This window comes from Coturnix japonica, chromosome 1 (assembly GCF_054131305.1).
Source record: "Coturnix japonica strain WE chromosome 1, WE-NBRP24, whole genome shotgun sequence".
In the NCBI taxonomy this organism is placed as follows: domain Eukaryota; kingdom Metazoa; phylum Chordata; class Aves; order Galliformes; family Phasianidae; genus Coturnix; species Coturnix japonica.
In genome coordinates, this window is record NC_140663.1 from 72,942,390 (window position 1) to 72,969,842 (window position 27,453).

The 27,453-nt window shown below is 37.9% G+C and overlaps 1 protein-coding gene across 12 annotated transcripts in view; it reads right to left on the reverse strand.

Moving 5' to 3' along the window:
- Window positions 1–27,226, reverse strand: part of STXBP5L (syntaxin binding protein 5L) — a 158,818-nt gene extending 131,592 nt beyond the window's left edge. For all 12 annotated transcript variants that reach the window (XM_085524619.1, XM_015874617.3, XM_015874624.3 and 9 more), the window contains exons 1-2: window positions 26,546–27,226; window positions 12,697–12,794 (exon numbers count right to left, since the gene is read on the reverse strand). In XM_085524619.1, coding sequence (XP_085380745.1) covers window positions 12,697–12,794; window positions 26,546–26,728 — 281 coding nt within the window. In that variant the 5' untranslated portion in view covers window positions 26,729–27,226. The remainder of the gene's footprint in view (window positions 1–12,696; window positions 12,795–26,545) is intronic.
- Window positions 27,227–27,453: the final 227 nt, after the last annotated feature.

Below are 27,453 nucleotides of genomic sequence, written 5' to 3' on the forward strand. Positions count from 1 at the left end.
TGAAACAAAAAGGCCTTATCAACAGGCTCCTCTTGATCAGCTGGCTTGTAGTAGACTCCAACTACTAGATGACCTTTATTGGTCTAATTCCTAATTTGAATCCACAAGCTCTCAACCTGTTCACGACAGTTTCTCAAGGGCAGCTCTTCATAGCCTATCAACCTCTTAATATAGAAAGCAATTCCCCAACCCCTCCTACCTTGCCTATCCCAACTAAAAAGCTTACAGCACTCAATCATGATATTCCAGTTATGTGAATCATCCCACAGTGTTTCCACAGTAGCATTAAGGTTGTAGTTTACCAATTGCACCATGGTTTTCAATTCCTCCTGCTTATTTCCCACGATGGATTGGTATACAGGCACTTCAGCTGGGCTTTCAGCTGCATCATTTACTTCGGTGAGCCCTCCCAAAAAATTCTGGGACAAATCTGAGGTTTTTCCCCAAAATTAGTATTGAAAACGAAGCAACACAGAACAAAAGGAAATACCTAAGCTAAGAAAAATGTTATGATAGGTAAAAAAAAGTTTATGATTAACTATCAACAAACTGAAAACCTTGAATTTCTATTCCTAATGCTATACGAATTACTGATTAACACAGTTGTTTTAATAAAAAGCCCTACGAGAGGTCCCATGTGCCAATAAACTTGAATCTGACATGAAGATACACAGCTCAGTTTCCCCTTAAAATATAGCTACAAGATTTTGTTGTTAAGAATATACTGTCTAAACTTCCACAATCATGTCTGAATAATAAATGCAATAAGTAGTGACAAGAAGACCCCAGGGGATACACACTACAATTATATAACCATAGGCTGACTAGAAATAACTACAGAAAGATTAGAATGAGAAAAAGAAAAAAGAAAAAAAAAAGCATAATTTCCACAGACAATATAAAAACAGACTTGGTGTTGCAGTTGGTCAAGGAATAAGACATTTTCTAACTATGCATTTAAGAAAACTGATATGTGAGAATCAAACATCTTTCCATGTTTTTTTTTAACAGAAGTTTTTGCAAGTTTATTCCTGTCAAAAGGCTCTGCTGATTCTTCACAAAGCCTGAAAATTCTTAGTATTAAATTCTCAAACCACCTAGCATTCCGTAACATCATGCAAGCTTAATTCATTTCAAAAATCAGCAAAAGGGTCAGATTAAAACCTTGACTAAGTCCTTGATTGCCCAGAAAGTCAGACTTCCCTTTCTAGATCACTGCTAGATCTATAGATGGTATTAGTTTCTCCTATTAAGGATGAAGAGAACAAGAAATATTTAATTAAAACTTGGACTCTAAAGGTATATTTGGCAAGCAAGAAGATAATCAATTATGGTTTTAAATAAAGAATGTAAGGCTGACAATGTTAGGACAAATAAGCTCATGGATTTAATAGATTTGTCTATTTCTAATTCAGATTTTGAGATTATTTTTACTTTTTTTTTCTGAAATCCAGAACTAGATTAATTCAGTATTTGAAAATAATAAACAATTCCTGTACCATGCAGAACTCCAGTTCTGAGAGGAAACCATCACCTTCAGCCCTGAAAAACTTGAATATGGAGTTCTTTCCTTTCCTGGGTGAACATTCATGGGGCCCACCTAGCACAAACTTTGACATTCCAATGTTGAAACCACTGTTTCCAGCACTCTGAAGCTGGTATTCAGCTCTGTACAAAGCTCCAGGGACATAATCCACTGATTTGTACAGATGAGCTGATCAAGACTCTCTGCATATTCTGGTGTGACAGTTGTGCTTGGCTATCTAGAACATGGCTTTGTCTTTCATGCTGCTGACGCCACTGCTTAAACACGCCACCCATGACCTCACTGTGCTCACATTCACTATTTGATATGCCCAAACATTTAGCATCAATGAATGCCAATTAGTGGTATTTTGTCCACATGGAGGAATTCAGCGATGCCTTTGCTTCTATGTACTTCTGAGGGCTGGCGCACCTCTCCTATGAAGAAAGGTTGAGGGAACTGGGATTGTTTAGCTTAGAGAAGATAAGGCTATAAAGAGACCTCATTGTGGCCTTCCAACACTTGAAGGGAGCATGTTAACAGGAGGGGGTATGGTTGCGTATGAGGGTGGACAATGATAGGACGAGGGGGAATGGTTTTAAACTGAAACGGGGAGGTTTAGGTTGGATATTAGGAGGAAGTTTTTCACACAGAGGGTGGTAATGCACTGAAACAAGTTGCCCAAGGAGGTTGTGGACGCCCCATCCTTGGAGGCATTCAAGGCCAGGCTGGATGTGGCTTTGGGCAGGTAGGTATGATGGCTGGCAACACTAGCCACAGCAGAGGGATTGAAACTACATGATCATTATAATTCTTTTCAATCCAGGACACTCCATGATTCTATGCCAGATACCAATTTGTCAGGCTTCCCCTCTGCTGCCATTTGTTAAACAGCAATAAAATTGAACATAATATTGGTGGGATGAGGAGCTATGAGATCTGGTTTAATAGACTGTGGTATCAACAGTAATGGGAGGACAGTTAGACTGGATGATCTTGTAGGTCCTTTCCAACCTTGTGATTCTATGAAAGTTCAGACTCTTTTAGCATACCTCCAACATCCACCTTTGATGTTGTGGGCCAACACAATAAAATAAGGAGGTATTACTTTTGGAGCCATCCTCATATTTGCACTGGATTAGAGTGGAAAAAAAAATTTCAAAGCTATGGAATCAATCCCTCAGCTTCTTTCAAAGCAAAGACCCAGGAGCTTATGATTACAAAGGTGAAGGTTTAAATACGGGAAATATCAGAAGGACAGGTAACATATCCTTATTTAGTAACTAATTTTCCATTTTAAAGATGTGAACAACAGAAATCAAGTTAGAGGCTCTATTAAACGGCAAAGATTATGAAGAGGCAAATCAGGCCCTGCCAAAGATGAAAGCATTTATCTCCTAAAATTCTGTTTAGCCAGCTGTGAAACTACAGGTGTATCTATCCATCAGACACTTTCCTCTTTGAATGACAAGGCATGTTTAAAAAAAAAAAAATCACAGAATTGTAGGGATGGAAGGGACCTCCAGAGATCATCAAGTCCAACCCCCTGCCAAAGCAGGTTCCCTACACCAGGTCACACAGGTAGTTGTGTGTTTCACCTGTGGAAGAGAAGCTTTGTCTTGCAACACCTATTCAATTTTTTTGTTACTATAAAATAAATGCACTCACTAAAAATAAGGGACATAGGCTGAGAGAAGCATCTGTGAATTTAAGAGCTACTTTGGCACTACCAGATAAATTAGGTACCATTTGATCTTCCAGTGCAAGGTTTTCTTTTATGAAAACAACTTATGAAACAAACATGAAGCTATCATAAATTAGATATTCAATCTGCCTTCCTAAAATAACATGATTTATAACAATGAAATAGCTTTAAAAAGAGTTATACTCCAAAACTGTTTAAAATAAAATTTATATCCTTAAGCACAGATTGGAGTGCAAGATTCCTCCTTGGAATAGTCTGACTGAATCATTAGCATATAAAGACATGGTTGCACTTTCTTTTCACCTTGTGAAAAATACTTAACACTTCTAAATGATCTGGTAGGGAAAATGTTCCTGTGTATAATGGCACATGCAGATTTAAATTTTTGGGTGAGAAAATTGATTTGAGAGTCTCATATCCTTCAGCAATTCCTCATAAGTCTTGTGCTCCAGACCCCTCACCAGTTTCCTTGCTCTTCTGGACACATTCCAATGTCTTTCTTGTAGCAAGGGACCCAAAACTGAACACAATACTTGAGGTCCAGCCTCACCAGTGCTTACTACAAGGTGATGATTATCTCTCTGCTCCTGCTGGCCACACTATTTCTAATGCGGACCAGGATGCCATTGGCCCTCCTGGCTACCTGGGCATATTGTCTGCTCATGTCCAGCATCAACCAACACTCCTAGGTCCCTTTCCTCTGCACAGTCATCCAGCTACCCAGCCCCAAGCCTATAGAACTGCATAGGGTTATTGTGGACAAAGTGCAGGACCCAGCACTTGGCCTTGTTGAACCTCATCCCATCCACCTCAGTTCAGTGATCCAGTCTATCTAGATCCCACTGAAGGGCTTCCCTACCCAGATCCTCCTTATGGCCCTTCTTACAGATGGGAGTTACACCAACAAGCCTCTAATCCTCTGGGACCTCTCCAGATAACTAGAAACGCTGATAGATGGCAGAAAGTGGCTTGGTTATCACCTCCACCAGCTCACTCAGCATCCTAGGATAGAGCCCACCTGGTCCCATGGACTCGTGAAAGCTCACCTAATCACTGGTTCACACTGAAGGATTGGAGAGTATGGGAAACTGCTGATCACATCCTGAACCTCTGACTGACCACCTGAGGCAAGCAATGAGTCAGCTGTGGGAGCACAGGTGAAGGTAATTCAGCTGTGCTGCTAGAGCCCACTTAAGGGCTGACTGCCACTGAGGAAGGATCTCTTTCTCTGGAGATCACTGCTTTGAGGAGTTTACTGCAAGCCTTCAATATCATTGAGCATTTCCATTTATTACAGATTATCTTTCCATCACAACAATCTTCCTTAATGAAACATCTGTTTAAACCTCTGTTTACCTATTGATTGTATAACTGCACAATTGTACAGCTGTACAGAGAGTAAATAAAATCTCACACCTTGAATAGGAAGAAGACAAACAGCTCTCAGTAAATCGAAATCAGACAACAGACAAGTAATCTATAGCTTTAAGCACAATGAAAATAAAATATTCTGTGTTCTTAATTAATAAGTAAGAAGTAAGACTCCTCAAGCCTTGCAGAAAGGACATGGAAGAGAAGTACACAATGAAAACATGGAAGAATCATTTGAATTTGCCAAATCATTTTGGCTTAACAATATTGTGGGAAAAATGTTAACACATGCAACTTTTATTTTAAGATTAGTAACTCAATTAGTACCATTTGGATACCACTCAAAATACAAAAACAAACAAATAAAAAAACTATAGTGCTATTTATGCCCTATTCATGTATTAGCTCCTCCAGTAAACTCTAAAGAGCTGGATAAAACATTGGCAAAGAATCTCTTCTCTGTATCACCTTTTAGAGTCACTCTTGTCTTCCAGGATCCTCTTACCAATATGCTATGAGAAATAAGAATTACTTTCCTGCTAGTGTCATGACTGTCAACTGAATTCGTTCCACCCCGGGTACTTCCTCTTCTGATTAAAAATAACCAAAATCTAAGTTTAGTTTTCTTATACTTTCTATAAGAGACTACAAAATTGCAATTCAAAATGATGCCCCTCTCACAAATGTGCCTAGTAAGATTAAATGAACTGGCATTAAAGCTATGCAGATAATCTATTGACTAAGGAATACATGAAGTCTGTATAAGGAATATAGGAGACCTCCTTAACATAATCACATATTTAAATTAAGTTCCTCAACAAATAAACTATTGATGTATCACGTTAGTCAAACACTACGCTTTAAGCATTTAACTTAAAGTGAAATCTCCCAAACTCTACAAACTAAGATTAATGAAACTGCCATGAACAAGAAAGCACTACTGTTATAATCTAACTGGAAGTGGAGCACACACCTACTCACATCTGAGATAATAAATTGTCTGAAGCTGAGACCTTAAATGGAGTAAATAATGAGGAAAGACAAACAAAATAAAATAATTATTTTAAAGCACTAGGATGTAAATTCTAATCATTGACTGCCAAGAGAACAAGTTGTGAACTACTTAGTCTCAACTAAGGTGCATGCCTACTACAGGAATTTACTCAAATCTAAGTATATTCCTACCACACATTTTATTGATTCACTGACAAAAGAGGCTGGGAGGGGTCAAAGTTGGGAGAGCTCATCCAAACTAATCAAAGGGCTATTCTACCATTCTGCGTAGAAGGATATCTCATAAATTTAGATTGTGTGTATCTGTCTAAGAAAATAATTAGCAGATGGGAAGGGAGATCAGATTGATAAGCATTACTTCCTCCACAAGACAATAATTCTACTAACGACAGAAACATTTGAACAAAAAAGGTAGGAAAATGTAAAAAGACATATAGCACAAGGTATAATTTAGATATATCACTTCTCTGAGATAGCTGCCTATCACCATTAGGCAAAATTTAAATATCGTAGTATATATGTTTCTTTAAATTAAATTCCTGAAACAAATATCCAGAAAGTGTTTTTTTTTTTTCAGGCAGTATTTGTAAATGCAGTCACAAAATGACAGAACTTTAGGGGTTGGAAGGACCTCTGAAGATCATCTAGTCCAACTCCCTGCTAAAGCAGGTTCACTTGAGTAGGTTACAGAGAAAAATATCCAGGCAGATTTTTAATATCTCCAGAGCAGAAAACTCCACAACCTCTCTGGGCAGCCTGTTCTAGCGCTCTGTCACCCTCACAGTAAAGAAAATTATTCTCACATTCAGATGGAACTTCCTATGTTAGAGTTTGTACCCGCTGCTCCTTGTCCTAGTTGTTATGCACCACTGAAAACAGCCTGGCCCCATCCACTCAACTCCTGCCCTTTAGATGGTATAAGCATTGATTAGATCCCCTCTTGGTCTTCTCCATGCTGAACAGTCCCAGGGCTCTTCAGCCTTTCATCATTAGGGATGATGATGCTCATCAGCTCTCACTAAAATGCTGCCAAAATTCCAAATATATTCCACAATGAGATAGAGATAAAAATCAATGGCTCTTCCAAATCAAACACCATAACTTTAGTTTTATGATCTTGTCTGTGCTTCCCCCATTCCATCTGCCCAATAAATCACACAGAGTAAACAACAAAGAACACAGCCAGCTTATTTTAAGGATAAAGATCTACTGAAACCTTGTTTAGAGACATCAATTGTAGTGAGAGTAAAACTGCCACATTTTATATTTAGATGTTATGCTACTGTTCTAGCAGACCAAAACTTTATACTATATTCTTGCCGTTTCTTTTAAATACATCCATCTTGATCAACTTGACATCAAACATTCATTGCTGTACTTCCTTTAACTGTAAAATTCCGTGTCTTTATAGAATTCTAAGGGTAATTATATAATTAGTACCATTTGTTCTCTTTCATTTTCTCCAGAGCACACTAACAGCCCCAGCTGCACTTCCCTGTAACACTGTCTGTATACCTTATGTTTAGATTTCACCATCATCGCTCAGGACAGAAACTCTGGCATCAGATATATGACTTTCAGCTGTTTAATGGAGACAAATTTGATAGCATTAAAGTTGTGCTCTATTAACATATAGTTGGAATAATACAAGTATAGTTGTAAACAGATAGCCAGAGGGTATCTAATGAATAGACTCACCAACTCAGAGGCCTTCAGTCAAGATGGATACTCACCGATGTTGAGGCTCACCACCAGAACTCCATATGGGAGCAATCTCCAGAAAGAGATGCCACCTTAGTGGTGGTCAGCCCTTAAATGGGATCTAGGAGAGCTGGAGTCAAGCTCCACCTCTTCTGGGAGCACAGCTGAATTACCTTCACCTGTGCTCCTGTAGCTGACCCATCACTTGCCTCTGATGGTTAATTAGAGGTTCAGGCTGTGATCAACAGTTTCCCTTACAATTTTCCACAGGATATACCTATTAAAATAAGTACTGCTGTATCATATTTGATATTCCAAAACTATCCCTGATAGCAAAGCATGTGAAGAAGCACAAAAAATAGGCTAGAAAAATTATTTCCAATACTTTCCATAAGCAAAATTGTTCTTGAACAGATACTGTAGATATTTTGTTCTGATTTGCAAATGGCTTCGCACAAAGAAAAAAAAAAGCAATCTTTCCTACCATGCAAAATTGAAAGGTAATTTCTACATTTTGTGGTGAAGTTCAAAAACAATTGCATTCTGTTATAGGTGAATTTCTGGGATATAGTTTCACACATTAAGAAAATTCAATTTAAGAGTCTGCTCTTTACTAGGGGGAAAATATACAAATAAATAAGATTTATCCTCTGTTCCTCCATTCTCAGTCTCAAAAATGCACTCTTTCCAGCTTCTTTACAGTTTCACTCTGATAAGCCGGAGGTAAGCACCACTAACATATTTTGTAATCTATCAGTAAAGTAACACAGCAAAACAGAAACAGTATTTCACCATGTTAGCACAGTGCTTTTGGAAAGGTCTGCTGAATACCAGAGTCAGATCAAGGAAAGTGTCAGGACTGTGCAGGTATGCAAAAGGAGCAGGCAGAGCAACAACTCCACATTCATATGTTAGTGAGTTGGAGTAATTTTGTTTGCTCAGATATAAAATGACTGCCATATTACCAGATGATACTGCAGTATTGCCATTGCTAGAATGACCTTGTGAGCGCTGTGAATTACCTGTTTTCCTCCAGCAACAAACAGTGAAAATGACCATTAGCATGACCTATGACCACCACCCACAACAACATGAAGTCTGTCAGTCTTAAGAATGACTATTATAAGTTTTCTATATATATATAACACACTATATATATATATATACTATGTATATATACACTATATATATGTATATAATACTAACTAGAATTAGTTAGTATTATTAACTAACAACAGAAAATAGTAAAAATGTGTCCAAAGATGTATTATGAATGTAAACCACTATGATGATAGATAAGTTTTTCATGGTCTGGAAGCCGCTCTGGACACAGTAGATTTCCTTGCACCAGATTTTACATTTTCCCTCATTTCTTTATAAGCAAAGATGATAATAAGTATGGAATGGTCTATCTAATAATAACTACGGAATGGTCTACATGTAGAGTTTTGTTACTGCAGCTGGCCATGAAATAATCAGTGACTCAGTACAATAATGTGTAGATAATTATATGCCTGGAGTAGATAGTTATACTGGCTAAGCATATCATTTACTTTGTGTAGAAGTCATAGTGAAAAACCACAGTGAATCCATGAAATAAAGTGCCTATAATGAATTTTCGCAAGCATTTGTGAGATGATTCAATTGCAGTGTAGGAATACACATCATGAAACAGGACAGCGACATGCCACTTCTTCAGATATGATACTGGAATAATCACTTCCATTGATGATTTTGATCTATCTATTCAGATATGTGACATAAAAAAACCCCTCAGCCTTCTTTTCCCCTGATATTAGGAAGAATTTCAATCTAACCAATTTTCTTCATTTCTCTCACTCTCTGTAAAGTAATATGCCTTCTTGGATTGATTAGAGACAGTACGCTTTGTTTTACTGTGTGTAATGTCAGAAAGTTTTCCAGACCAGGACTAGAGAAAAAAGTATATGGAGACAATAAGAAAAAGAATTCAGTTTCATAACCCTTCTTCATCTGAACATGCTTGACTCAAGCAAGGATGGTACAGATAGAGTAGTAACAAAGCATGATCTATGTATGGGTGCTGAAAACAGGGATGAAGGATAAGGATGACCAGACGACAAAGCAATTGTTTCTAGAGTGAGTATTTTGCTCTTTATTTGCAGGTTTTGTAATTCGGTGTCAGTAACAGGAAGACACTCTTTCATCAGTGATTTAATGTGCATTCATTTTGAGGATGAAGCACAGCTGTTTTGTGAGTATCAGCACCCATCAGACACTGATATAGGTAACAGCTACAGTTGTTTGAAGTTTCTTGAGAATCCCACAGCGACCATTAGCATCACTAGAGCATAGCAACAGCAATTCCCATTGCTATAGAAGCTACATTGCTAGAGCAGCTTTAAAAGAAATCTAGAAGGCAAACTGACACTCATTCCAAAGTGAACTTTCATTTATCTCTGTATTGTAATGGAAATGTATGAATAATAGTCTATTTCAGGCCAATTTAGAACAGATTATTTCAGTCATGCTGCTGGATTGTTTGAAACGATCACCTAAAGGTGTGGTGTTAAGTCTTTATTCTCAGTGCTGTTATAAGTGCTTCATTTTTCTTTGGAAACTGTCCTTCTTTTTCAATTTGTTAACTTACAATCACTAGATACCCCAACACTTTGTGAACATTTCGTAAAGGCAGGAAAGCAAGCATACCATTATGTCACTTGCACCCGTCACAGGAAAACTTGTTCTACATCATTACTTGAATACTAAATATAAATTTTGTCTTGCTATACCTTCGTGCTGCCTAGCACAAAGGATCCAAACAGGGCCCTTTTGGTGCTAACACACAAACAGATGGTTGCCTTTTTGTAGTGGTAGCCAAACATCCTTTTGCACCATCCACAATATTGGTTAGAAGCACCAGCTTCACTGCTACAGTGCAATGAATGAGAACAAATTCTATCATTCTGTTATGTAGTATGTTCATTGCAGAATGAAATTATGCTGCTCTATTAAAAACGGCTTTTACAGGATACTGTGGAAGACTGAGAGCCATTAAAATCTGAACTGCTTTTAGTTTGCTTTAAAAAAGAATCCATTATAAATTGTATTTTCAGAATTAATACTAAACACTTACATCTTGGCTTGAATCTTATTGCCTGCAACAGTTACAAATGGCTACAACACTATTGGCTTTAAAAAGCAGTGTTCAGTGGATGGCTCCAGGCTGTCTCACTGATCATTCTTCTTTGCTACATACACAGGCAATCTTACTAGTCCATAACTAGGCTTTTTATGTAGTATGTTCTGTAGAGCTTTGAGAGTAAAGTTGAGAAGTCTCAGTTAAAAAATGAAAAAATAAGTAATGCTTTTAATGGTACCATCTGTCTTCAAAGCATAGCTCTCATTGACTCAACACTCAATTAAGTCAACCAGGCTCTGTGTGCCAAAGCCATGAGGCGTTTATGTTATGAGATGGCATCTCTCTTTTAAAAAAATCGAATTATCTTACAATCTTGATACCCATGTTTGATTCAGTTCCTAGAAAATTTTCAATCAATGAAGTAGGCTTTTGCTAGCAAAACTGGAGAAGAGATATTAAAGGAGAAGGTACTTTGAAAAATATTCTTCTTCCTTTTTCCTCTAACCCTTTATAACCAATTTCCATAGATAATCCACTCAAGAGTTTTATACGAGGTGAGGGACACAGCTTATCTTCCACTTTATGGTCCATTCCTGTGGCAAGTGACCTGCTGATTTAACTTAATTCTGCACAAAGACTTATTAATTTTGGTTCTGCAAACACATCTTTTCTTGAGCAATTTACATAGGTATAGGATGCCTAGCCAGTAGCAGCTCTGCTCTTGCATATGCCAGGGTGCCGAGATGGAAAGAAGCAGTGGGCTTAGGAGACAATTTTCTGCCAGACCCTCATTCTACAATGCATGCACTACCTATGAGATTCCCAGTCTCCCTGCTTATAGAAGGTATCAATGAGCCTTCCAGATAAAAGGCTCAAGCCTTCTAACATTTCCTAACTCTCAGAAGAAAAATACATGGATACTAGAGTTGAACTTTCTCGGAAGCACATAAATTCAATTACACTGAATGGAACATATTTAATCTACTTAACACAGGAAAATATTAAGAGTAGAATCATCAAAGCAAAGTTTCTTACATAACTGGTTCAGCTGAGTCTTGGGGAAAGAAAATGAGGTTTATGAAAACACAACTGTTCAGAACAAGAGCACCCAAAAATGGAGGAAACTAAAATTTTAGTCATATTACAAGAGTCACAGAATGGTTCTCCATGATGTAATTTTTCTTTGGATTGTAACTGTCCTGGTTTCAGCTGGTTAAGAGTTGATTTTCTTCATTGTATTTTGTATGAGTGATCAGCCATGTGTTGCTTGGCTGCCGGCTGGGTAAAACCCCAACAATATGCTACTTTAACTGCTATTTTATACAGCATTGCCCCGTACTTTCAACCCTGGAATTTGTTTAGCTGCAAGATGCTGTAAAAAGTATTGGCTTGCTACTTCTCTATCCTGTAACTCTTAAAACTTCCTGTAATATTCTTCCTTCTTTTTTTTTTTTTTTCTTACATTACATGCAGTTTCACCAGACTGGAATGCATTTGAACCAAGACAAATTAAAAAAAATAGATCAAGATAATAATTTTGCAAGACACATTTAAATATTCTCCTCTTACTTTTTTTCTATAACAAAACTAGTTCAAACTTTCATTTCATTTATGTTCAATCTGTTCTGTTTAGACAACTAACTTTGAAATTCCTGCAGTATAGAAACATGTAGGGTTCTGGCACTAATGTACCTCTATAATTAATGAAGAGAAACAGCTACTTTTAGATTGTTCCATCTCACCTCCTTGAAACATCTCCTCCAAGAAGAGAAGAATTATACCCTCAGATAATCAATTTTCCACCATTCGCTTAGCGAAGTCTAAACAATATTTCAAACATAGTTATTTCCAGTGAAGATTTCTCTAGCTGGTTGCATTACAACAATTATTTATTGCCAGTTCAAAATCCATGCTTCATCATCATTCATCATTATCACCACACTGTAATCTAACTTTACATACTGAAAAATCTCCATTTTTACTTGCAGCAAAACAAAAAATTAGTTCTGCTTCATATGCCAATATACACCATACATATATCAAAAACTCATTCAAAACTTTTCCTTCAGACACCTGAAGAAACTAAAGGTAATTCTTCAACAGCACATCCCTTTCCAGTCAATAAAGAAAAACAAAATGAGGCATAACATAACACCATAAACGGTACCCTTACCTGAGTGCTTCTAGACGTAAAGATGATTTGCGTCACTGAGTTACAAATACAGAGAGATTGCATACATTCTGAATGAGAAAGGATACATTCGTATGGCTCCTGTTCTTGTTCCAATTGCCAGAATTTTCTGAACTGGGTCAAAAGCTAAGGCAGTGGGTAGATAAGGAAAACCATGACGAACCGTCTGAAACAGAACAAAATAACAAAGTGAATGAAGTGTAATCACAAACAACAGCATGTATGTTTTACGTTATGTGTACAGGAAAAGAATTCACATTTTCGTAACCAAGACTGTCAGTTGATAAAAACTCAGTGTGAGCTGGTTACGTGCGCTTGCAGCTCAGAAGTCAACAGTATCCTGGACTGAATAAAGAGAAAAGCAACCAGCAGAATGAGGAAGGTGATTCTGCCCCTCTACTCTACTCTCGTGAGATCCCACCCGGAGGACTGCATCCAGTTCTGGAGCCCCAAACACAAAAAGCACATTGAGGCGTTGGAGCAGGGACAGAGGAGGGTCATGGAAATGATCAAAGAGCTGGTGCAGCTCTGCCATGAGGACAGGCTGAGAGAGCTGGGGCTTTTCAGCCTGGTGAAGAGAAGGGTCCTAGAAGACCTTATTAATAGCCTTCCAGTACCTGAAGGGGGCCTACAGGAAAGGTGGGGAGGGACTTTTAAAAAGAGCATATAATGACAGGATGAGGGGAAATGGCTTTAAAGAGGAAGAGTGTAGATTTAGACTAGATATTAGGAAGAAATTCTTTATTGTGAGGGTGATGAGACACTGGAACAGGTTGCCCAGTGAGGTTGTGGATGCCCCTCCCTGGAAACATTCAAGGCCAGGCTGGATGGGGCTTTGAGCAACCTGGTCTAGAGGAAGGAGTTCCTGCCTATAGCAGGAGGGTGGAAATAGGTGATCTTAAAGGGCCCTTCCAACCCAAACCATTCTATAATTCTGTGATTCTATGATTTTACTTTATATTGTATAATTCGCAATATATTTCCACAAAAGCATTTTAAAAGATATGCTGCTCTAAATACAGAGGTGAATTTCATTCATGTTGATTTCTACATATGCTCTTTACTTGGATACTTTATGGTTTTGTTGTTACACTGTAGATTATAAAGTATACATCAATGTACAACTGTATATTGAAAGATAACCTCAATATGGAAGGCATCTGTAACTCTAAATTAAAAAAAAATAATAAAAAAAAAATAATATGATTTTCTGCAACAAACAAACAACTTCAGCCTGCCTCAGAATAACCACAGAGGACAGAAATGGAACTTATCCAGAGGAAGACATCCAATAAATCAATAAACTGAGTTGAGTCTATGAGGGAAAAATCTTTCATATCAATTTAAAAAACAAAAACAAAAATGCCAGACAAGATGTTCTCAAAGTGAACAGCTGAATCACTCATCCTTTCTTAATCTTTACTTGGAATACTATGCTTTTAATTCTGATATTTCAGAGATGCAATGCATCCTTAGGCCTGAAGATTTCCTCAAATAATAGTTAAAATTATCTAAACCTGGAAGCTATGACCAGTATGACTCGCTTGATTCTTATGAGAAACAATCTCATGGGATTGTTGGGTAAGATTCAACACACACACACACACACACACACACAAAAGACTAGAAAATATAAATAATAATAATAAAACAACTGTAATGGGTGTGATTGTTAACCTAATAAGACCTTGTGTATGGTATTAAATTTTTGGTCCCTCTCTATTATAAAGACATGGAGGCCCTGGAGCATGTCCAAAGAAGGGTAACAAAGCTGGTGAGGGGTCTGGAGCACAAGTCTTATGGGGAACAGCTGAGGGAGCAGGGATTTTTTATTTCTTTTTCCCCTCTCTTTTTAATATAGGGTTGGGATTTAAAAGTTTTCTAGAGAGAGCAGAATTCAACTTTTTTCAGATATTTTATCTTCTCAAAAGATTGTCCTGTTCATGAATTGTTTTAGCTGAACCATTCAGCAGTCCCAACGGTACAACTTCTACAATAGCTTCCCTAATTGCAGACCTGATGAGTTGATGACATCTACAGCTTTACGACTCCAACTGTTTTCTTTTGTTTCAGCTGGAAGCACTTGAAGTGATATTCACAAGTAACTTAGGAACAACTCAATGTATCTTTTTGTCAAATAAACACTTCCTTAATCATCTCATGTCTTTCTTATTGCTGATAAGGGATGTCTGAAAAAAATTCAAATGACTAGTATCTAGACTGCAAAAAATCTAGAAACTGTGCTGGTTCAGTAAGCTGTAGAATCATAACTCACTTTTTATGTTAATGTAGACATTTCTCAAAGATCTCTACAACTCTTTATCTTTTTTGTTTTGTGGCATTTGGTTGGTTTGTTTTTTTTTTAACCTTCACAACTTCTCAAGTGGTAGAATTGCCCAATATTTTTAAAGCCTTATTTTCATACTTGTCTGTGAGTTTACCATCATTTTAAGTGTGTGTTTTCAGTACTTCTGCAACCTACACAATCAGACATAATTTATCTGGGTCCTGTTTTGTAGAACTATGTTTTAAAAGCACAAACATGTACATCTCTTCAGGATCATAGCTGAGCAAATACTCCTAAGCTCTGGGACTGACTCAGAAGTGCTACTTCCATTTTGCAGCCATCTTTCAAATTGGAATATTTGTACCTATTCTAATCTGGAAGTTCTGGGGAAGGCAAAATTATTCAATTTGTAGAACAAAAAATATTGTTGAAGTTCACTGATCTGCCACATAAATCACAATTTTCAAGTAAAATATTTATACTGATAATGACTTCAAATAAAAGACAAAAACAGTTTGGAAGAAGAACAAAGCTATAATGTACACAGTTAAGATGGAACAGAATGTCTTTATGATCGAGATTTTAACATGAATTAGAGCAGTCTCAAAGGTGATTATAAAGATCAGGCCTATTAAGCAGAAGAGTAATAACCTGTCAAACTTCAGTTTCCCAGCCTCTTCTCCTTAGACTTAGCCCAATGCTTCTACTTCCAAGGAGTTTGAGAAAAAAATGGCAGAAGAAACTACCACTTGACAGAAGATAGTAAATTTTTCAGTTATGTATTGATAAATCTTGTGGGAGCTGTATGTGTAAGAATGAACAATTCTAGAACTGCACCTGGGCTTCCTCACAGCATCTACTGATAGAGATGAAGAAGAGGGAAAAAGTTACAAACTTGATGTTAGGATGACACAAAATTCCAACTTAATATGAGCAGTGTAGAGGATGAACAATATTGACCAAAACTTTCACTAGTCAATAGAAAATGCAAAACCAAGTACACATGTTCCCCAAAAACTAAGCTATCCCCATAGCAGACAAAACCTGAAGAAAGCATGCTAAAGTATTAGCCCCTGTTGTCATAAATACGAGGCCTACCTACCACAAACATCTTTAAAAAGAAAAAGAAAAAAAAAAAAAAAAAAGAAAGGAAAAAAGAAAAGGTGCCAAAACAAGGGAGCAAAAAAGCAGACAGCAGATGGAGCCAGGATTGCTTTTCTCCACGTTATCCAGATTTCTTCCATGTCTCCTTTTTGGCACACAGCTTCTAGAGGCAGACTGTGCTCCCTAGGACGTGCAGTTTAAATACAATATTTGAAGCATTTTATTTGAAACAGAACAACTACAAACGTAGTTATGATTTCAGTATAAATCCTCATTTTGTTTTGTCATGCTATTTTAAATTTGATGAAAATCATTTCAAGCAAATATTCTTTCAGCAAATTCCATACATACATAAAATAAATTTACTTAAATTTCCTATGTTCATTTATTATTTGGACTTGCCCACATTCTACCAATGGACACTTTTGCTGTACAGAACATAACAGTATGTTTTTCAGTAGCTGAAAAGCGAAAAATCTCACTAGCAGTAATACGCAGTATCCAGCACAGTTATTTACATAGTGTATAATTTGGCTTTTCAGTATTAGTTTTTCTTAACTTTTGTTCCATGCCTGCAAAGTCATTATTTTTTCAAGGTGATTTTGTTCTTCTCTAAATAACTCCATAAAATATAGGATTAAAATCTGTTTTAAACTGTACCAATGGAGTAATAAAGAAAAACTGTTCCTGCTGGTCTGCATAAGCATAAAATGCGTGACTGATATTTTCCAGATATCCTGCCGTGCGTAATATTTGACAGCAAAATTGATTTACTTAGCTAAATAATTTTTGATGAGATGTGTACTTGTTTAAATTGGACTACGTAGTCGAAGCCAGTGACTCAAGATGTAGAATCTATTTCCAAATTGTGATCAACATGCCAATGCAGAAGTCTCACTAAAGCAAACACTGTATCTGTTTGTGGAGCAAGGACTGAAGTTTTAACAGAAACTTTCATAGCTCCTTACTCAGCTGTGTATGAAATATTCAAAAAGGTCAACAAAAAGCGGTGAAAAATGGCTGATGGATGCTCATGAAGATGTTTTGTCACACATTATACCCTCACACAACAATGACATCCTTCCTCTATGCTTCTGAGCCTAGATTCTCTGATTGGTGAGACTATACCCTGCTCATGAAAGATAGAAAGAGAACAAGGTATTAATAGGCTTCCAACTCAAGGCCACAAAAGAAACACAATTTTATTAGCTATATTTTCATTTTTCAAGGGACTAATTTCTTAAAGTTCAACCTCACCAAATCTTGTTATTTAACCCAGTAGGTGGCTAAGCACCACACAGTTCTTCACTCACTCCCCCTGTTCCCAGTGGGTTGCAGGAGAGAACTGGAAAATCAAAAGTAGAACTTGTGGGTTGAGATTAAACTATTTACTAAGAGAGAGAAAAGAAAAAGGATAGTTATGACTACATATACATACACATATATATTTATGTGATTGTATATGACAAGTGATACCCAAACAATTGCTCAGTACCCCATGACTGAGGCCCAGCGAGCTCCCGAAGCAGTGGAAGAGCACAAGACGAACTCCTGCCCCTTCAAAACTCTTTCTGCATGATGCCTTATGATATGGAATCTCTCTTTGGCCAGTTTAGGTCACCTGTGCTTATTCTGTTCCCTTCCAGCTCCTTGGGCCCTTTGCTGAGAAGGGCCTTGGCTCTGTACAACACTGCTTAGCAGCAATTATAAGCATCAGTGTGTTCTAAAAATTGTTTTTCTCCTAGAACCAAAAAGACAGCATCATAACAGACACTCTGTAGAAAACAAATCCATCACAGCTGAAACTAAAGCAGAATCTAACCTTATCAAAGCTTTCCAGTTTCAAACCAAAGCCATGAAATCCATTTAGCTCTTAACTTTCATTAGTAGCCATGGCATCTGAGAATGGTCACAGGTGATCCTAAAATCTACTTGTTTTTTTTTCTTAGATAAATATATCTGTTGGTAGTTCTCTTACTCAGTGTAAGAGAACGCATGTTTGGCATTCCTCATATGGGTTTACTTAATATGCATCAGCAACCCAAAAATCCAAAAAATACTGAAGAGAATCAGGAATAGTATGGAGAATAGCACAGAGGGCATAATTTCGCCGCTATATAAGACTTTTGTGAGGCCTTATCTTGAGTACTGTATGAACTCCTGGTATCCACATCTGAAGAAGTAGTATAGTCAGAACTGAAACATTTAAGGCAAGTAATACTCAAGGTGACGGACACAAGCTTCCTCAGGAGAGTTTACAGATGCGGGGGCTTCAGCCTGCAGGAAGGTAGGAGGATGTGACAGACTTAGAGAATTGAGAGAATGAACAAGCTGAGTGTGCACCTGTTATTCAGGAAATACCAGGAGAGCCACACAAAATAAATGAAAGATTAGTTTAAAATGGGAAAAAAATAAAAATAAAAACACTTCCTTACACAGTAGGTAATGAAATTCTGAAGCTTGTCACCACAGGATGCTCTTTAGGCAGACAATATTAGCAGGCTCAAAAAGGCATTGTTTGGCCCCAAAAAAGGAAGCACGCCCAAATTCATCTTCCAAACCATTACTTAAAAAAAATAAAATAACAAAAATGAAAAAGAAATTTTGCAGTCTTCACTAAAGTTGCTCTTCTCATTACAAAATTCTCCAAAGAAACTTCACAAATGTGATTTTTTTTTTACTGTCATTTTCAGTTCTGCAAACTGGATGTTAAAATCTATCAAATCAGAACAGTCCTATCCACATAGGATTCATATTGATGCAATCATCTTATGGGGAAAATATGACCTTCTGAATTTCAGGAAGTGTTATCTCCATGACTATTCCCTGAAATACTGTATGTCCAAAATGGAAAAAGAATATCAAACACACAGACAAAAAACCACAAATAAATAAAATGGTATAGATGCCCAAAATATATTATTCCCAGATCATAAGTGAGGGTGGAAGGGAACCCAGCAGATTGCCTGTTCCACCTCACCCCGCTGCTCAGGCCAGAGTGGCTTGAGTGGTCTTACTTCTTTGATAGATTTAAATGAGTGTTCTGTGGCAAACCTTCTCACAACTATACCATCTTGCCACCTCTACCACTGAACTGAGTTACAGAATAAACAGAGTAACTCAAGAATATACTCATCCCAAGGTAGGTATTCACCTCTTTGGAGAAATCCTAATTTCAAGAGAAGACACAAAACCATTTCACCTCTTCCCATTCCTTCTAGAGGACTCTTGAGTCTAAAAACTGCAGGACAAATATGAAAAAAGGGAGGCAAGTGGAAAACATAGTGAAGAAATTGCATTCATTGTTAAGAAAAAATTATAAGAGGCTTCCCAGTCTTGCTAGTGAGACTGCCAAGAAATAGGACATCAGCTGTTTATAGAAGAACCTTCTTTCAGCCGTAGTGCAAAACAGATAAATGCCATGAACTGTAACGAACTTGGCTTTGGCTTTAAGGTAGAATAAAATTAAAAACAAATCCAATGATTTCAAAGCTCAGTTTCGCCTACCTGCTGGAGGGGGTGGGACAGTGGGGGGGACGGGGAGAAGGAGCTTTTCTTTACTAGTATTTCCAATGTTGCTTACTTTTAGTAATAATTCGTAATTAATCTTCTCCTACATTCTTTGCACACTTTGTCTGAATTTAGAATTTAATCTGGAGTTACTGGCCAGCAGCTCATCTCACAGATGAGGGAGATACATTCTGAATAAACCCAGATACTTGATGCTGGTAGCTGTAACTGAAAGCACATCCCCGTCCTCGAAAGATGTAACAGATGGACTGGGTTGTACAGAGCAGACATCAGAGTTCAGTATGTACGACTTCATGCAATGTCCAGTGGATAATAAGAGAATCTTCTCACAGGAACAGTGGCAAAGAACACAAACAGAAAAGCAACCATTCATCTATCCCATACGCTGTGCACTGTTTAAACTAAATCTGACGGATGATAGGAACAGACACTTCAAGAAAATAAGATGCAATAAAAACTAGACTGTAGCACATATATATACCCATTATGTTTCTACAATAGCTGAATAACGGTCCTGACTTCTGACTGTTTGACTTCACAACATTAACTAACATTCTTATACTTTTTGTGTAATGTTTTTGTTCTTTTTCCAGCTCTGTATACAATTTAACTTAGACAGAACCATAAAAGGTATACCTTGTCAGACTTTGACCCTAGCTACAGGCAACAGATTGTCTCTACTATTTTTCACTATCCACAGACTTTGCTGGTGAACTGTTCGGAATGGACACAGCACTGTACAAAGATAACACCTTATTACATTTGAGCCTATTTACCAGCCATCTGTACCTAACAATACTGCTTTTTCTTCTCTCCACAGATGCACGTTACTCACACTCCTAATCACAGAGACCCCCTATCCTGATACTATTATACATATATTACATATTCATATTATAATATATATTATACTATATATATATTATACATATATCATACATATACATATATGATACATATATTTTGAGAAATTAATACAACCATATGAATTGCTTTAATGAACACTGCATTTTAGTATAGTCAATAAACCAGTTAAAAAAGAAAAACACACACACACACACAAAAAAAAACCAAAAAAAAAAACAGAAAAAATAGGGCACTCACAAACTAAGGTAATCTGTGCAACATCAGTTCATCCCCTGCTTGCAGAGATTAATCAAACAATGTTCTTCCGTCACAGAAAAATATTTGTCTGTCATCACTTTTGCCTCATTCCACGCATAGCACAGGCTGATCTGTTCCATGGCAAATCAAAGTTATTTTTATTGTTAAAAAAATATACTGTCTGTCAAGCATGCCTATTAAGAAGGTACATGTAACAGCTGAGATGGAAAACTGCAGAAAGGAAATACTACCTATCCTCTTGTCACTTAGTTTTATAACCTATCAAGCAAAGGACCACAAATTACACTTTTTACATATGGTTGTTAATAGTGTTTCCATTTTGTGATTGACCAGTTTGAGGTAATGGAGCCCGATGATAGTCACACATCTTAGGTGCAATTCAAATGTCCAGTCTGAAGCCATTATTTCACTGACAGTCACCTAAGACATAAAGGAAATTCTGTTTTTCTGACTATCTAAGGGAGAACAGCCTAGAAGTTAGTGTGTAGATGTGCAGGGTACTTGTAACAAAAGATGAAAGCAATGAGAGGCATAACTGGAAGATGCAAGTGATATAAAAAAGGATGCTAAAAATACAGACTCAGGGCAAATCAAACTGAACTCTCAAGACAGCAAATACCAGGCAATCTGGTATTGTGGATCTTCTATGCCTTGGTTCCTATCTATACATCAAGAATGATGATATGTCCATCTCAAATATATTCTGTGAAGATCAATTCATTAATGTTTATAGAGCTTTCAAAACTACAGTGAAGAGCACTTCTGCTGAGAAAGCCCATGGGGAACTTAATACTTGGGTAAACTCTATGTATACAAAGATATATTGAAGTGCTTTCTAATCAGCAGAAATTATGTTCTACTAAATAAGACCTATAGAAGAAATACGGGATAATGCAATTAAACGCTGTATTTGCAAGCAAACATCAGTTTGGTTTCAAGTGGTTTATTTGCAACCTTAAAACTCTTAAAAAGGTTTTGAAGCTGTAATTGCATGCGTTGGCCCTGAATGTCTGCAGTAATACATTTAGGATTAGTATTTGATTTATGATCAAATAAAGCAACACAAAAATAAAGACACTTTGTTCGAAAGAAACAAAACAATTGTTTGATTGTATTACTACCGGTAGCTTAATATCAACAAATTTTCCTAAAAAGAAGCTTCTAAGATGCTGTGCTCTTCACTGTTGATAAGCCCTATTTCAAATAACTACAAACATTTCAAAAAGCAAAATACATAATGATCATCACACATGCAATAAGATTATTTACACCTAATTACAGAAGCATGACTTATAGCACTTATACCCAGAGATGTTGTAGAGTGTCCTTCTCTGGAGATATACAAACCCATCTGGACATTGTCAAGCATAACCTACTCTAGGAATCTGCTTTAGCAAAGAACTGGATTAGGTGGTATCCAGAGCTCGCTTCCAAACCTCTAAAATTATGTGATTCTATGACTAGGAATCTACTGTTTAAATTTAATGTTCTATTAAAAATACAACATGCGCAAAAAATCCTTCTCAATGTCATATTGTATTTACCACAGAATGAACTCTGAGCACTTACAAATAAGGTTTAATTGCTAATTTAAAGTGGGTTTTCTCCAAAATGTAAAACCTCACGCTGATATATTTTTTTTTTGGCCCTCAGTGACCTTCTTAATGAGGCAACACAGGTTAAGCAAACAGCTCACACTAACTGAAACTGGATAGCTTAGAACAAAGAACTTATTTTATTCTCCATAAACAAAAATAAAACTGTGTGCTACTGCATAATTGTTCTTAAACTGCCATCTGGAAATTCACCTTACTTCTATTGACACTGAAATGCATACTCATGCTGCACCTACAGTTAAAGTATCTACCTGACTGCTGTCAAAGGGACTAGATGTTCATCTTTACAGTCAAAATAAAGCATTACCATCTCTAAAATCCAAGAATTAAAATTTAAGACCATGCTATAGGAAATCCAGATAAATAATGCGTGTAAATTTGCATGATAAACTGAAATAGCCAAATAAAATGTCTTTACGTAATACCACAAGACAACGTAATAGAGAAGTTCATCAAAACCAGATCAGTCTTTTACAACCATTATCCTAGTTGTGAAATGCTAGCGGTAGATTGAAAAAGTGAAGTTGTCTTTGAAATCTGGCTACTGATTGAAGGCTGATTGCTTTTAAAGGCAGTCACAAAGACATTACAGTTTGAGTAATAATTCAGGGAGAAGTTTAATATAAAGGTTCTAGAATCTTTCCTAGAGTATCCAGCTGCTGCCCTATAGCCAAAGAAAATACACTAGAATAGGTTGTAGGTCTAGTGAAGCACAACTCTTACTACCCAGTTATGGAGATCTTGATTCCAAACATTCTCTGCATAAAGGTATTAACATCTTGCCCTACAAATTCAGCTCTACAAACTGCTCTTGAGGAACAGCTCAAGTAGTTCCTTACAGGAGACTCATTTTCATAAGGAATTCACACCACGTGTTCTCAAAATCTGCATCTTCAGTTTTAGTCAGCTTCACCCAAACCATAGTACCACATCATAACTGACCTCCTACAGAAGTAAGAAAATCACTCTAAGAAAATCACCATTTATGCCCCTTCTGCTCAAAGTTCTACTTAAATGATTTACAACGTCCTAATTGTTCCTGATCCCTATAGTAATATGAGATCTCTTCCTGCTAACTCTACCACACTTGAAATTAATGCAAACTTTACTAACATATTCTATTGGATTGCATCCAGCTTTTGGCATGACTCTCCTACCTCACACATTCAATTAACTTGAATCATCACCGGTATCGTTACCAAGTGGATACCCATGCCCCAAGAGAAGCCTTAGATGCAATATGACCTACACCTCAGCTTCCAGTTGTCACAAAATACAGTTCTGCCAAAATGTCACATTACATGAGTACTTTCAGAAAGGTGACAATGATTCATCACTACAGATACCAACACGTAAGTTTATGATGCTTAAAAAAGTCTGCAGCTATTTCACATGCAATAGTTTCACGCTATGTCAGCACATAAGATGACATTAAGGATTCAAACATAAATGGCAAAAGTAACTCATTGTGAACATCTCAGTAGAAAATGAAATATTTAGCATACTTCTATTAAGATTTTGGTTTATCTTAAAGACACCATGCTAAGTAGTATCTCAAAAATGGCAAAAACAGAGACAGCTTTCAGATGTGTTACTAATAAAACATATATTACCAATAAAACCAGTCCTCTGCTAGAGGATTCAGATCAGTGTTTTTAGTCAAGAAGACCTCCCACAAACTTCACAATGGCAATTTATTTAAGTAAAGAATGCAGTATTAGACCCTTTAATTCTTGATGTATGAGTCAGCTTTTACACTATTTATCTAAATGAAGACTTTTTTAGCAGTAAAGGAAGAAAAAATGGATTTGGGGTGTTACTCCAAATGTGAATCCATCTATCATGATTGTGCAGATCATAACAAGCCAATCCTGCATTAGCTTCAGTCAGCTTTGTGTGCAGCAGGATCACAGATCCTGGATCTTTAAACTGCAGCCTGTATTACTTATGTAACTTAACATGAAAACAGATAACTGAAAAATCAGAAGTTCTATGCCACAAAAGCTTTGGAAAGGTAAAGCTTGGATTACATGTATGTTTTGCAGCATTTTTAATTTAACATATATCGACTGAGGTACAAATTAAGGCTCAGATTCAGCACCCTGTAGCATGCACGATAAACCTGTGCCTGTGTACAGTCCCACTGCCTTTGGTACACTTGCACAGTTCATAATGCAGGACTGGGGCCTGTGAGTTACTGTCAGTTCACTCAGACATGCTTATACTGTTACTAAACAGCAACACAGCTCATTAAGTAGAGCCAGCTGACTAAACCTTGCAGTATTTCCTGAGCTCATAACCATAGATTATTTGGGGAAGTTTGCTTTTAGCACGCTTTTGTACCTTGAAAAATGAAAGCCAATGCTTTGTATACCATGGAGTGGGCTTCTGCAGTACCATGCATTCACAAGCAAGTGCTGCTGCAACCAAAAGCTCTCCCATAGAAATGTTTACTTTGCTGAGAGCATTTCAACCTGACAGCTAAATCTTTTAAGTGAAAAAGAGAGGCAAATGTTGCCCGCTGAAATCTTCTAGAAGTGCTGTATTCCTGTGCACCCACATTTCTAAGCAGATCTGTCAAAACCTGACAAAACTGCCTGCAAATAATATCAAGCCAAGGGTGGGAAATACAAAGATAGAGCAATTGATTTTGCTTATGAAAGATTTATTGTATATTTTTTGCAAATATGCCACGCATCCATCACATGAAATACAGATCCCTGGCATTATCAAAGGAAGAATTATGTTGAGTCTCAGCCTTACTCAGAATGTCAGCCCCTCTAAAGATATATCAATGTATCTTGGTTATACGCATCATTTTTCTACTGAAGGGATAAAAGTGGAAAATCACTGTTCTGAATATCTGGAACATCATAAATGTTGTATTAACTGGGGACCTAAGCAAAAGGTGTCAGATTCAGTCCTGGTGAAAACAGACACAATCGTAACGAACTCACACTGTTAAACAACAGATTAATTTGACTCAGAACACCTCATAGTATAGAACCTATCCGAAAGGTCTCTCTGACTGTTTTAAGTGACAGGGGCTCATCCTTCTTCACCTGAACTCTGTATGAGTTTTAACATTCGCTGTGTCTGAGAACAGAATAAAGCCATCACATCTGCAATTATGAAAGCTGTATATTGCACTGGGACAGACCTACACACTCTCCTACAGTTTTGCCTTCCTTGTTTATATTCCATCCTTCCTCGAATACTGAAACGTGCTGGAGTTGGCTATAACCTAAATTTCAACTCAGTTGGTATCTGACTAATGACAGCATGCTTAATAGGTGAAGCTCTTTTACTTGTAACAACATAAAATGAACTAGCTATAAATTCTGTTTTTGAAGGTCCTAACAGATAGACAAACAGGACGTCTTGTAAAGTCAACACAGTTAACATCAAAGTTAAAGATAAAAGCATAGGACTAGAGGATAAAAATACAATCTCTCATTTCTTTTTTGTTCTTTGTTTCTAAAGTATCACTTAGAGAACTCCAGAGCTGGTCAGAAATACCAAGTCACTTCGACTTATTTTATTGTGCACTGAGAGCTCTGTTGCAGGAAACAGATATATAAATATCATAGAGATATTTGATGCTGGCTATTTGGAGAAAATTCCCACAGCAAGATCTAACCGGTACTTAAAAGCCAATGCCAATCAGATTTGGAGACTTTCAATATTTATGCTGTTCCATTAAGTTTACTGTCATACAATCACAATCTAGCACCGATGCTAGAAAGAAAAACAAACAGACCCTAAGCGTACACCCAACCCCTTGCAAATAATTAAAGTGCTACGTTCAGCAATCGCTCTGCTGCCTTCTATTTCCAGCTTGTGCCTTTTTCCTTAAGGAGAAGGAAAAGAGGGTGGTAGTATGGCTAGGTTGCGGTTGGACTTGATGATCTTTAAGGTCTTTTCTAACCTGAGCAGCAGTTCTATGGTAGAACTATAGGTTCTATGGTGGGGGGGGAAAGGGGGGGAAGGGGGGGGGAGGAAGAGGGCGAGGGGCAGTGAGTACAGACAGACAGACAAATCTAAATTTCTAATGGCTCGTTATTTATATTGGTACCCCAACCCACAGCAAACCCCCACCACCGAGATCTCTGTCTTCCAGTACAAAGTCCTTACACAATCACTGCAGTTCTCAGGTAGAGAAGCTCACTGCCATCCTATTTCTCTCTCTCCCCCCACCCCTATCGCTGCGTAGCTTTTCTTCCCGCTACCCGCAGGGAACCCCGTGGTTCTTACCTTACAAATCTGGAAATAATCCGAAGTTAGAGTCTCCTGGATCTCCTCCCGGGGAGTCCCCGCTGCTCCCGCAGTCCCTCCGGGATGCGCGGAACCACCGCCAGCCCCACCGCCTCCAGCGCTGCCACCGGGCGAGGAGGCTGTCAGACCATCCAGAACTTTGCGAAAATTGAATTTCTTCATTTTGGAAGAAGCTCGAAGAAGAAGGTGAGGGGAAAGCGATAGGATGTGCCGTCACACATCCAGCTACATGGAGCGACAGTCCCCTGATGGTCCTCCAAGAGAGGCAGCGCTTCAGTCCCTCGTACCAAACCAACTAGCCGGTATTAGGTATAATTGACTGCAAAATACAACGGCTTCATTTTTGCCAGGCGTAAAGGGCTGCCGGGATGGGGTCCTTTCGGGAGATAACAATAAGAGAAAGATCCACAAGCGGGCAGAACTAAGCTTTGCGCTCAGACACGGAGCGATGGAACAAGCGATGGAACAAGAACCGCCCGGCTCGCTCACGACATCCACATCTAGAAGCGGGCTAAAAAACGACAAGTCAATGGAGAATTCAAGCCAGCATCTGACCGAGCGGGGTCCATCCCTCTCTCTTCCTCTCTCCCTCGGTGCTTGGCTACCAAAACAACACTGCACCTCACCCCGCTTCCCCTGGACACCCCTTGGCTGAGAACTGATTCCTCCGGGTGCTGGGCGGAGCGCTTCTCTAAGCAACCCCCGCCCTCCTCTCGCTGCTGGATCAGTCCTAGCCCCTCCTCTCCCCTCGGAGGATGCGCAGGGTGACGGGACAGCCCCACTCGTGGCTCTCCTGCCCGCTCCCCGAGCCTCTGCCGGGGGAAGCGGGCGCTGCACGCCCGGCCTTCCGAGCTCCGCGATGCCCCGCCCCAATGCGGCGGTTGGAG